This window comes from Andrographis paniculata, unplaced genomic scaffold (assembly GCF_009805555.1).
Source record: "Andrographis paniculata isolate CXL003 unplaced genomic scaffold, ASM980555v1 Contig60END, whole genome shotgun sequence".
NCBI classification, from domain to species: domain Eukaryota; kingdom Viridiplantae; phylum Streptophyta; class Magnoliopsida; order Lamiales; family Acanthaceae; genus Andrographis; species Andrographis paniculata.
In genome coordinates, this window is record NW_026137596.1 from 3118698 (window position 1) to 3131292 (window position 12595).

General features: G+C 33.5%; 3 protein-coding genes across 7 annotated transcripts; all 3 read left to right on the forward strand.

The window, feature by feature from the left end:
- Window positions 1-3652: 3652 nt before the first annotated feature.
- Window positions 3653-8282, forward strand: LOC127259247 (NAD(H) kinase 1-like). 5 transcript variants are annotated; one of them, XM_051286438.1, is made up of 11 exons: window positions 3806-3957; window positions 4425-4544; window positions 5336-5466; window positions 5546-5665; window positions 6229-6353; window positions 6881-6952; window positions 7050-7144; window positions 7334-7440; window positions 7663-7736; window positions 7817-8120; window positions 8202-8282. In XM_051286438.1, the coding sequence occupies exons 2-10, from the start codon at window positions 4516-4518 to the stop codon at window positions 7967-7969; spliced, it is 906 nt and encodes a 301-aa protein (XP_051142395.1). In that variant the 5' UTR covers window positions 3806-3957; window positions 4425-4515; the 3' UTR covers window positions 7970-8120; window positions 8202-8282. The 5 variants fall into 5 exon arrangements, with proteins under 5 accessions (XP_051142398.1, XP_051142395.1, XP_051142396.1 ...); XM_051286441.1 differs by lacking the exons at window positions 3806-3957; window positions 4425-4544 and adding an exon at window positions 3653-3799 and having other exon boundaries at window positions 7814-8120; XM_051286439.1 differs by lacking the exon at window positions 4425-4544 and having other exon boundaries at window positions 5333-5466; window positions 7814-8120.
- Window positions 8037-8911, forward strand: LOC127259482 (putative NAD kinase 3). The gene is made up of 2 exons (XM_051286846.1): window positions 8037-8282; window positions 8603-8911. The coding sequence occupies exons 1-2, from the start codon at window positions 8037-8039 to the stop codon at window positions 8909-8911; spliced, it is 555 nt and encodes a 184-aa protein (XP_051142803.1).
- A 1036-nt stretch (window positions 8912-9947) lies between these two features.
- On the forward strand, window positions 9948-12543 carry LOC127259994 (uncharacterized). Its single transcript, XM_051287614.1, has 3 exons — window positions 9948-11190; window positions 11287-11829; window positions 12391-12543. Exons 1-3 carry the CDS (start codon window positions 10129-10131, stop codon window positions 12484-12486), a joined length of 1701 nt encoding a protein of 566 aa, XP_051143571.1. The 5' UTR covers window positions 9948-10128; the 3' UTR covers window positions 12487-12543.
- The last annotated feature ends 52 nt before the right edge of the window (window positions 12544-12595 follow it).

A 12595-nucleotide genomic window follows, 5' to 3' on the forward strand; every position in this document is an offset into this window, starting at 1 on the left:
TACACGGTCATGTTGTTACATGACCATGTATATTTCAGTACTATTTTAATACCTTATACATAGGGGTGTCAAAAGTAAACCCGACCCGAAAAACCGAACCCGTTCTACCTGAAATTTTTCAGGTTTAGGTTTGGGTATTTCGGGTTTGAAAAAAATCAGGTCGACCCGAACCTGAAACGAAAAAAATTCGTGTCGTGTTCGGGTCGTGTTTCGGGTTGACCTGATAACCTGAAATATCAAAATCAGGTTAGGTTTTGGGTTTCGTGTTTCAGGTTGACCTGAAATTTTTATTATTATTATTTTAATTTATAATATTTATATTATTTTAAATATAAACTAATATAAAAATAAAAATAAAAATTATATTTTTTAGGTCAATTTAATTTTTTAAAAATTTTCGGGCATGTTTCGTGTCGGGTTCGTATCGGGTTTGTTCGGGTTTCGGGTGACCTGAAACTAATTCAGGTCAACCTGAACCCGACCTGAAAAAATTCGTGTCGTGTTCGGGTCTAGGGTTTCAGGTCAGATTTCGAGTTCGGGTTGACAGTTTTTTTGTTTTCCTCATGGCTCAACCCGACACGAACACGACCTAAAAATACGAATTGACACCCCTAATTATACATGGCAAAAATTATACATTGCAAAAAATTTCAATTAATTAATTGGATGTTTGTAAGAGAAATTTTTTTGCTAAATAGTAGAATTTTAGACAAAATCTTCCAAAAGAACATACGCGATAAATACTTATATTTGAACTAAAATTGATATATTTTAATTATATTATAATTATTATTTTTTTTTTCATTTTAACTATATCAACTATTCTAAATTAAAAAAAATGAAAATATAACAAAAAATTAAAATTTTAGACCGAAACAGAAAGATACACGGCCGTGTAGAATTATACATGGCCGTGTAACAACATGGTCGTGTATAATTATACACTGAAATATACATGGTCATGTAACAACATGGCCGTATATAATTGTACATGGTTGTGTAACAACATGACCATGTATAATTATACACTGAAATATACATGGTCCTGTAACAACATGGCTATGTATAATTGTACATGGCCGTGTAACAACGTGGCTATGTATAATTATACACTGAAATATACATGACCCTGTAACAACATGGCCGTGTATAATTGTACATGGTCTTGTAACAACATGACCATATATAATTATACACTGAAATATACATGGTCATGTAACAACATGGTCGTGTATAATTGTACATAGCCGTGTACTTTTTAGGTCAACTGCCACGTCACCTCCGTCATATCCACGTAAGCAATTTCCGTTAGTTTTTTAACAGTGGGACCAAAATTGATAAAAATTGTTTATAATAGGACCAAAATTGATTGAAATTGTTTATATTGAGACCAAAATTGATGAGTTTTTTTATATTGGGACCAAAATTGATAAATTTTGGTTATATTTGGACCAAAATTGATAAATATTTTATATTTGGACCAAAATTGATTAATTTTGATTATATTGGACCAAAATTGATTTTTTCCCTTAAAAATATAAAGAATAAGTGTTAAATGAAAATGAAAATATAAATGTACTACAATTTGTGTCAAATGAAAATGTATAAATGTATTGTATTGATATATTAATAGATGTGTTACTAAAATCAAATCAAATGTAGTATATATTGCTACTTTTGTATTCTCTCGTTCTGCCCTTATTCTAGGTTTTTTATACAACTTTGTTCGAATACGAATAATAAAAAATAATAATATTTTCTCTGTTCAGTAGAATTATGTAGATTTAATTAGACACATAAACTAAAATATAAAGCAAATTTAAATGTTAAAGTGTTATATGTAAAAAATATAATGAAGTATTATAAGAATTGTATCGAAGAATTGATCAAAAAATAGTGGAGTAAATAAATAAAAAAAAATGATAAAGTAGTTATAATTCTTTAAAATAAGTGTAATAATATTATGAGTATATAAAATTATTGACTATAAATATATTATCTATCAAATTTAACGGACTACCAAAATAAATAATTACGCTAATTTTGATGGACTGATAAAGTATTTTACTGTAAAAGTGAATTATGTAAAAAAAAAATAATAATAATTAAGTATTATGAAAAAATTATTAAATAATTAATAAAAAATAGTATCAAATTAATTATTATTTATTAAAATAAATGTAATAAAATAGTAGCATCATTCTTTTTGTGCGTCTCTATATTATATCATATGTTTGTAGGACTATGCAATATAATAGGTCAGTTATGTGTTGCATTTTTATTACATTAACTAATAGTTTATAAATTAAGTTCGGCAAAAGAAATTATATTAAATGAAAATTATATGTAGCAAATTAAGATTGAGAAATAATAATATTTCATCCCAAGTATATATTTTGAGGCGTTCAATTACAAAGTAAATATTTTATTAAATACTTTATTTTTTTCTATAAATACCTTTACTTTATATCACATCATTATTTTTACACCAAAAATCAAGGTAAAAAATATCATTACACTACTTTTAACTGCGCATTATAATTAAAATATTACTATTATTTCTTAAACACCTTTTTTTTTTAACTCTATGTATGAATTAACTATATGTAATACTCCCTCCGTCCAAAAACTATAGTTTGAGTTGCGTTTGACACGAAATTTAAGAAATATTGATATTATATTGGTAGTGGATACAAAGTATGAATAAAAGATTTTATTGTTATTGTGAATGTATTAGTGTAAAAAACAGTGACAATTGTGTAATAATAATGAAAAAAAAGTAATGGTAATTTTATAGTGATATAATTATTTATGAAAATGAGACTATTGTTTCGATATGGACAAAAATAATAAAAAAGACTATTGTATTATAACTGAGGGAGTAATATTATTAGAATTTAAATAGTTAAAGATATTTTATTATTAATTCATAAATATTTTAATTTTTTAGTCTAACCATAAAAATAATAATAATAAAAAAATATTTTGAATGGAGATTATGAAACTTTTGCAACCTATATACCTTGGATTATATTTCAACTTAAAATACAATTGCTAACCCAAACAATGATACGGATAAGAATCCGATCCTATTTTACCCGTTTAAGAATCATTCATTTGGAATTTCATCCAAAAAAGAATTGCTTCTTTTGGAATAAAATAAATAAAGGGTTTCAAGATTCAACTTATAAACGACAGAATGCTAAAAAAATAATAAAATGACTCCATATCGAATATAATTTATATCAAAATATTAAAAATCAGTTATAACACAAATTAATATACATAATTTAAATTTTGTATTTGAATTTTGAATCGTTAAAAATTAAATTGGAATAATAAATATGATATAAATAAATATTAATATAATATTTTGAATATAAAACTAATTTTTAATAAAATATAAATATAAATATTTAATGTAATATATTTTTTTAAAAAAATAAATTTATTACTAATAAAATTCTATCAAATTCATATTGCCTGTTACACACTTTAATAAATGCGTACGCTATAAAGCCGTCCTACGAGGCAAAATTGATAACACGATTTCTTTGCACCCCTGAAAAAGTCGCGTTTTTAATTTTAATTTTTTGCCTTAATGACGTGCCTACGAAATTTCCACAATGCGATATTAACTGTGATTTATAAGTCGTTAAGAAAAGTCGCAGTTTTCTAAAATGCGATTTCAGTAGGGCGGCGGTACAACGGGCAATAGGCAGGTCAAAATCATTCTGCACTCTTCCACTTCGGCATCGAATCTCTTCCGTCAGTCGACCGTGCGTCCGACGCGCCTCCGGTGGTCCCTTACCTTCCATTCTTACCGCTTTACCGTCATTTCCGATGCATTCAACTCACTCACTGTAGTTGATGATCGACTCTGTGTATATATGTGCGGATACGTTCGTTGTTGCATTGGCAACGCCATGATTGCTTCAGTTGTTTTTTGTATATGATGTGAGTTCTTACATATATATATATATATTATTCTTGCATGGATTACTGTATCGATTTCTTCAGTTTGTGGAAGAATAACTCTGATTATTTTCTACTGAATCGTTTCTTGTTTCTTATCTGGAGGAAGACGAGTTTAATTGACAGAATTATAGGATTTTATTCTTCACTTTTTTAAATACAACATACGTTTGGATTTTACTGCTTTGATGTGTACTAATGGCTGCATAATGAATGTAAAATTACATACGAGTAATAGTTGTTGGGAATGTAAGTAGGTTGTTTCTTCTTGATTTCATTTATAATTCTGTTTAAATATGCTGAAGGTTATAAAAGAAAGAAAGAAAGAAAGAAAAATAAATCTGAAATCCTGATCACAGTTAGTTTTAGAACTTCATTATGTTTCTAGGAAAGAAGTAAGCTTGGTGTAGATGTCTGGATGCCCCTCACTAGAATTGTTGTGATTGTAGTAAAGTGAATGATGATGGATAAGAAGTAAGTTGCTGTGTACACGCCCCATTCTTGGATTACCAGAATACATGAAACACATTAGCTCAAAAAATGGATAAATATGGTGCAATGATTATATGGTACGTCACATGCTGAATCACAAGATAGAGAAGACTTGTTTCTTTTTCTATTACAATATATTGATTTGTATGTGAAACCTTGCACCTTTTTTTTTAAAATCCAAAGAAATTATTCTCAGCAGTATCCTGACTATCTCGCACAGCTTTTGGTTGCATATATTGCAAGGCTCTCTCAACTAGAATCTTATGGGAATGGCAAAAATCATTTTTATTGTTGAACAATAATTACAGTGTTGAGAGGTGGTATGTTTTTGGAAAGCTGCAATCTCTCACTCTTTGGTATAATGCATAACCTGTAGCGATCTTCTCTTGCATGGTCTGGTAATAAAATGCCTATGGTTACATCCTTGATCCAATTACTTATTAAATCACTGTTTTTTTTAGTTGCCATATCATAAATAACCTGATGAACCTCATGTAATATGATTAGGTTGGTTACCATGCACACGCCTAGGCTTTTTACTTTTTCCAATTCAAAGGAAAAATATGAAGACTAATATATTTCTAAACTATATCAGCGGGAATGTAAATGGGTTTTGGAAAGACTGGATGTCTAAAATACTTTATGTGTTGGAAAAAAATCTTTTGCGATTTAGTTATGTGTGATTTACATACTTCACTTGACTTATCAGTGGCAAATTTAATTTCTTTTTCTCTTGATAGCTTTAATGAGATAACCAAATAATAAAAATACATTATGGCTTTTGTTTTCTGTACAAAAAACATACAAGGAATAAATATTACAGTAGTAAATGCCATGATCTGAAGACTATTATGAAACTTCTTAGCAGGGATTGGATTGCGGCATTAACTGACTCACTCTCCATGCCAGACTCTGAAAAAGCTGTCCAGGAAATTATCCAGCAGCCTCTGCTCCAGGGAACTAACGATCCTTCCATCGAATTTTCCGAGGCTTTGATGAGTGAGCCTTTATAAGATCTGACTTACTTCTAATCCGAGTTTTCTGCACAAACAACTTCTAAATTTTGATGAAATTACAGATGTTTCAAAGGCATTAAAAAGGGTGGCTGAAGAGAAAGCTGCTGCGCAAGCTGAGGCTGTTCAGTGGAAGCATAAATATGAAACTGAGAGAGCACGAAATTTATATTTGGAGCAGAAAGGTGAACCATTTAAAACACAAACTTTTATATCGTGTGTACATGCGGCAGCTTATTTATTTTATTGCTATTAATAATTTTCTATATATGTTGATTGAGAATTTTGGTGTTGACCCTTCTTTCCAAGTGTAGAAACCTGCTCATGTAATCTTAAGAATATTAGCCTCTTGTATTTTGAGCTTACATTAGCACTTTACAAGACTTCTGCATTTAGTCAAATGTAGGCAGACCTGGAATTAGTTTTAGCTTTGCTAGATGTCATTCACTTGAACATATTTTTACATGTATTTCTTGGGAATATTTCCATTACCTCCACTTCTTTCCAAAAATTTAATGCATTGGATTGCAAAAAAGGTGTTTTTCTTGCGAATTTCTGTATTTCATGAAATGGTAAGTGTATCCTAGAAGCTGAAAACTATTAGCCAACACATGTTTATTTTATTCATTTTTTTGTGTGTATATAGTTGTTTACTTGCTTCCTTTCTTGGACTCTGCATTCCTGTTTGCAATATAGGTTTTTAATCAGTGCAAAGGATTCCTTGTTGAATGAAATGTGTTGTCACCAGGAGGGCATTTTAGCAAGTCAAACATTGAGAGTACTCGAGGCTCGGAAGACCAGAGTTTACTGCCCGAAAAAAACAGAAAGCACTTTGAGTTTTGCAGTGGAGAAGATGGCATATGTGCTTACAAGGTTCTTCATGATTTTAAACTTGATTCTGCTTCTTCATATATCCAAAGTAATATGATGATGAAGCAATGCCACTGAACCCTGGAATTCAATTCTGTCATGTTTGCATAGTTGTGACCATGAGAGCATCTATCACATCAAAGTTCCGCTTAAAGAAAAATGAATGATTTTGTATAAGAGAAACTAGAAAACAGAAAATTCAAAACATGCAAAGACAATCTGCTTGAAATTTATGCTAAGCTTCTAACATAATAATAAAACATAGTTGATTAATTAATTAATGTTACTTATCAACTAGAACTAGATAGTTACTTGTCCTCTGTGCTTAAGGGATGTTTGTACTTCAAATGCTCAATCATTTGGTAGCTTTCTGAAACTCCACTTTAGTGCTATTTTCAGAATATATTTGATTATTTTTAATTGGATTATCAACTCACATACACAAAATCTTTAGTTAGTCCATAAGAAATATGTATTTGTTTGTGGAAATAGATGTCATTATCTAACATGATACTGTAAGGGTGAAAAAGGTGATCACCAAACATGATGTTGTCTCTTTTGACAACGGCAATATAACAACTGCCGAGTGCTGCAGGAAACAGGTATAAAACAACTCCAATGCCATTTTGTTTCAATCTATTAACAAATTGTTATGTGTCAAATTCCCTATGTTTTTATTTTCTTTTTCCCAATGTTCAGATTTCCTTGAAGTGGGATTCTCCCCCACAAACTGTGCTCGTATTAGCAAAACCAAATTCAATTTCCGTCCAGAATCTCTGTCTTGAAATTGTCAGGTAGGATGTCTGAAAATCAAGCCAGTCATTTCCATCATGCACTTATTGTCTTGCGCAAACAAAACAATGGAGCTTCTTGAAATTCTGACAGCTTAGATTTTATAAAATACGTGAATGTTATATCTTAAGTAACTAGATTTGATCGGACTTGACATTGTGTTAATCATGTTTCATCGATATTCATCTTAGATGGCTGAAAGAGCAGAAGAAGTTGAATATATTTGTGGAGCCAATAGTAAAGGCTGAACTTCTCGCAGAATCATCGTATTACAGCTTTTTACAAACCTGGCAAGACCGTAAGCTGCATTCTCTACCGTATTACATTTGCTAATTCTACAAATGTTCAATATGCAAACTAGTTAAAGTTTATGTATGGTGTCCACTGTCCACTAAACAGTTTCTTCCTCAACTGTTTAAGGCTTATTCATACTCAGTGTTTTATGTATTTATTCGATTTGTTTATTTCAATGCGCGATTATATGGTTCCATAAATTAGTTTCAATTGTGATTTTTGGCAGAAAAGGACATGCTGCTAATGCACACAAAGGTTGACCTTGTTGTGACTCTGGGTGGGGATGGAACACTCCTTTGGGTATGTATCCTCCTTCTTCGACCAGTTTTCTTATGCTTAATTCGTCGTTGAATCTTCTTATCACAATGTTAATGTAGCAGGCTGCATCAATGTTCAAAGGACCCGTTCCTCCCATGGTCCCAATCTCTGTCGGATCCCTCGGTTTCATGACTCCATTTCATATCCTTGTACAATATCATTACTCTTTTAAGGTGGTGTTTCTTTTTTCGAACATTTGTTTGGTTGGTCTTTAACAAACACGCAGACAGCGATGGCTTCCGGGAGGTTCTTGATTCAATTCTACACGGTCCATTTCCCATAATGCTAAGGCATCGACTGCAATGCTACATCATCCGCAAAAATAGTGACTCGGATAATGAAGGTCCCATACTGGTTCTAAACGAGGTGACAATTGACCGTGGAATCTCGCCGTTCCTCACAAACCTCGAATGCTACTGTGACAACTCCTTCGTCACCCGCGTGCAGGGCGACGGTCTTATTCTGTCGACAGCTTCCGGAAGCACGGCATATTCTCTTTCTGCCGGAGGATCAATGGTTCATCCCCAGGTATGTATTGTCAGCTCAACCTGTCACACTTTTGCCTTTATTTTGCATATATATAGTGGCGGAGCCACATAGGGGCTCGGGGAGTCCCAAGCCGTCGTTCTCGACGTTACGATGATTATATTATTGATTATATAGATGTCTACTAGTCCAAATTCGATCAAATCTTGTTAATTTAATGTTTTTATATTGATTAAATATTCAAAATAAATTTTTTTACCATCAATTTTGCTTAAAATAATAAAAATATATGATTTTTCAATCAGAACAAAACCTTGTTCCGGCACTATATATTTGTATGTATGTATAATTATGTGTTACAGGTGCCTGGAATCCTGTTCACGCCAATCTGCCCACACTCTCTGTCTTTCCGGCAACTTATGCTGCCGGAAGGCGTGGTGGTTAGAGTGGTGGTGCCGCCGGATAGCAGAGGCCATGCGTGGGCGTCGTTTGACGGCAAGAGCCGGCGGCAGCTGGCCCCGGGGGATTCGCTGCTTTGCAGCATGGCGGCATGGCCTGTGCCGACGGCATGCTGCATGGATTCCACCGGCCATTTCCTCCGGAGCATCCGGGATATTCTTCACTGGAATCTCCGGCGAGCTCAGGCCTCCGACGGCCCGCGGGAGCCGTGACTATTACAACGTCAACTATATGTAAGATTATATATATCTTTCCTTTCAGATATATAATTTAGGGTGTATTTTATTTGTAGATCCATGAGTAACTTTTAGTGTAATCCTAGGGTGTGATTGTTCATGGGGCTTTCGGTTGATTTTTATTTTTAATTTTTAATTTTTTTTTTTAAAAATCAGATTAAATATATATATATATTTATTTATTATAGTATATATATATATATATATAAAGAGTACCAATCGAAATCTTAATGAAAAATAATGTGTAAAATTCTAGATATTTTTAGAAAATTATAAATATATTTTGAAAATTAAATTAAATGATCAATTTCAAATTGGATAAACTATTAATTTTTTCTATAAAGATGCTATGAAATAGTAATATAAAATTCAATTATTAATGTTATACTCCTCCGCACACAAATGTGTGCTCATTTTATAGGACAGAGTTTTAATAAAAATGAATAATAATTTAAAAAATATATGCAATTATCATAAAAATAAAGTTATAAATATATACTATAAATTAAAAATTTATAAAAATATTTAGAGTGGGTTCATTTAGGAAAGTTTTATAACACATTTTTTGTTAATATTATTTTAAAAAAATATAATATATACACATTTTTAATAAATAAATAAATAATTCAATTTTTCTAATATAATAAGTTTCTATATATCTGATATAAAACAAATTAAATATAATATTTTAAAGTAAATTATATGTTAAATAAAAAAATAAAATTAAGATACAATAATTTTTATTTTTTATAAATATAATAAATTATATAATACATATTCAAATTCTACTATAAATTTATAAATATAATATACATCTGTTAAATACTCCTTATATATAGTTACCGAATTTAAAGCGATATCTATAAAATATCCTATAATATACATTGCAGGCCGATAGGCTCTGGATATTAGCCAACCACAACACAACACAACAGAACCAAAGATCAGTAGCGTTTTTAAACCAACGAGAAAACAAAAACACGCTTTATCGAATTTGTTTATGCATGAGTACAAAATACGACTATTTTTGTAGACGTGTGATGACGCGCCACGTGTCAGGGTACTCACGCGCACATGCAAAAAAAGCCATTGATCCAAAACAATAACAGTCCATCCTTATAACAGAAGAAGAAGTCTTATTCTTCGTTTTCCTCTTCCCATATCTTCCTCCACCAAAATAGCAGAAAGCTGCAATGGAGATTTCTGGCAGCTTTATTTGCAGAGCGCTTTTATTCACCGGAGTCCTCTTCTACTTTACCTTCCTCCTCCTCACCTCCAATCGCTACGGTTGCCCCTCGCAGGACGCCGTCGTTTCGCCGCTCCTCAGGCCGGCGACGTCGGTTTCAGGTAATGATAATGGTGATGAGGCTATTGCTAACGATAATATTGACCGGCAGAAGCCTACCTTGGTTGCAACGAATGAAAAGGACGTCGCTGTTGCCTCCGACGGCGACAAAAGCGTCGTTTCTGAAATAGACAAAAATATTACTGCCGCGGATGGTGTTGGTGTATCTTCCGGAAGGAACGATGTTGATGTTGGTGTTGGTGTTGATTTGTCTGTAGATAGAGATAAAAAAAGCGTCGTTGATTCAGAGAAGAAAGGAGATGGCGGTGGTGGTGGAGGCGGCGGTTCGTCCGCCGCCGTCGAGGTGAGATCGCCGACTCAGCTAAAGCATGTGGTGTTTGGAATCGTTGGATCGGAGAAAGCTTGGCATCAGAGGAAGGTTTACATCGAGTCATGGTGGAGGCCGAACGCTACGAGAGGATACCTCTTCCTCGACACGAAGCCGTCGGAAGCTCTAATGCCGTGGTCGCCGGCTTCTCCGCCGTACAAGGTGTCCGCCGATCTGAAGAAATTTCTCAACAAACCGGACGTGACGCCGCAGAGGATCGCGAATGGAATCAGAGAGGTTTTCAACGCGGAGCATGAAGACATACGGTGGCTGGTGATGGGAGACGACGATTCGATCATATTCCTCGATAACATGATCGAGCTTCTCAACAAATACGATCACACAAAGTACTACTACCTCGGCGCTCGATCGGAATTCGTGCTCTCAAATTTCCTCTTCTCCTTCGCCCAAGGCTTCGGCGGAGCGAGCTTCGTGCTGAGTTATCCTCTGGCGAAGGCTTTGGCCAAGGACATGGATCGTTGCTTGTTGAAATACGGTTATCTCATCGCCGCCGATCAGACGGCGATGTCCTGCATCGCCGATCTCGGAATCAGCCTAACAGAGCATCCTGGATTTCACCAGGTACGGAAGAACAGTAACAGATATTTTCATCCATCCAGTCCACGTGATGCGTAACTAACTAACTAACCGCTTGAAATTTGAATTTGTTTGTGGCAGATCGATTTGCGCGGGGACTTATCAGGATTCCTATCCTCACATCCAAACGCGCCTCTAATTTCTCTGCACCACTTCGACATGCTGGATCCGATCTTCCCCAACATGGACCGTTACGAGTCCACGCGCCACCTGATGAAGGCGGCGGAGGCGGATCAGCCGCGGATGCTGCAGCAGACGGTGTGCTACTACCACAAGTACAACTGGACGTTCTCCATCTCCTGGGGATACTCGGTGCACATCTACGAGCGGATTATGCCGCGGAGCATTCTCCAGTACCCAATCGAGACGTTCCGGCAGTGGCTGCCGGCGCCGGGGCCGCCGTTCTACATGTTCAACACGCGCCTCCCGTCGCAGGACCCGTGCGAGGCGCCGCACGTGTTCTACTTCCAGGCGGTGGAGAAATCGCCGCAGAGCAACGTCACCAACACCAACTACGCACGGTCGGCGCCGCGGGGAATGCCGGCGTGCGCCTTCTTCGGGAATCACTCCGCCGATTTTGTGACTAAAATCAGAGTCTATTCGCCGGCGAATAAGCGAAAAGAGGTACGTACGGACTACTGCACTTTATATATATATATATATAGATATATAACTCATTTTAAAGATATATATACATATAGGAAAAAATCAGGTAATTATTTATAAATACATAGTCCCTTCGTTAATATTAATAGTTTTAAAATAAATTTAATATATAATTAAAAAAATTAGATTATGTATTTAAATATTTTAAAAATTATATAAAAAATAAATTTTCTATAATATAAATTAATAAAAAATATTTTTATTTATTTATAATTAACCTACTCTAATTTTTATAAGAGTTGAACTCATAAATGTAGATAAAGATATTTAATTTTTTAGGAGAGAATAAAAATATAAATTTTTTTTTTTGAGTAAGTCCTAATATTATATGTTAAGGTAGTTAATTAAATAAATTTATATTTATAAAATTTTATCTAAAATAAAAAGATATGAATTTTGATGAGATAGATAAAATAAAAAATGGTGGATGATTATGGTATGGACACCGTAGTATATTAGAATAGTAATGATTTGATTTATTTGAGAGTAATTATTGGATTGGGTGTTGTAATTTGAAAGGTGGAGAGAAGTGAATGCTGCGACGTGATTGGGTTGAGTGGCAACAGGGCTAAGATTAAATACAGGGAGTGCCGGAACGATGACGTACTCATTTAGTGCACTGTTATATTACATATATTTATTTATTTTCATTTTTCATTCTTTTTTTTTTGGTTTTAGTTAAATTAGTTATGGACAATTTTGTTTCTATAATTTTGCATTGAAG

What these genes read in the sequence shown, in the direction of transcription:
- LOC127259482 (XM_051286846.1), top strand. Translation starts at nt 8,037, where the DNA reads ATGCTAAGGCATCGACTGCAATGCTACATCATCCGCAAAAATAGTGAC. An exon ending in GATCAATGGTTCATCCCCAG is followed by an intron (nt 8,283 to 8,602) that starts GTATGTATTGTC and finishes TATGTGTTACAG; the next exon opens with GTGCCTGGAATCCTGTTCAC.
- LOC127259994 (XM_051287614.1), top strand. Translation starts at nt 10,129, where the DNA reads ATGGAGATTTCTGGCAGCTTTATTTGCAGAGCGCTTTTATTCACCGGA. An exon ending in AGCATCCTGGATTTCACCAG is followed by an intron (nt 11,191 to 11,286) that starts GTACGGAAGAAC and finishes TGTTTGTGGCAG; the next exon opens with ATCGATTTGCGCGGGGACTT. An exon ending in CGGCGAATAAGCGAAAAGAG is followed by an intron (nt 11,830 to 12,390) that starts GTACGTACGGAC and finishes GTAATTTGAAAG; the next exon opens with GTGGAGAGAAGTGAATGCTG.
- LOC127259247 (XM_051286438.1), top strand. Translation starts at nt 4,516, where the DNA reads ATGGATAAATATGGTGCAATGATTATATG. An exon ending in ATGGCATATGTGCTTACAAG is followed by an intron (nt 6,354 to 6,880) that starts GTTCTTCATGAT and finishes AGGGTGAAAAAG; the next exon opens with GTGATCACCAAACATGATGT. An exon ending in GGGATGGAACACTCCTTTGG is followed by an intron (nt 7,737 to 7,816) that starts GTATGTATCCTC and finishes TTAATGTAGCAG; the next exon opens with GCTGCATCAATGTTCAAAGG.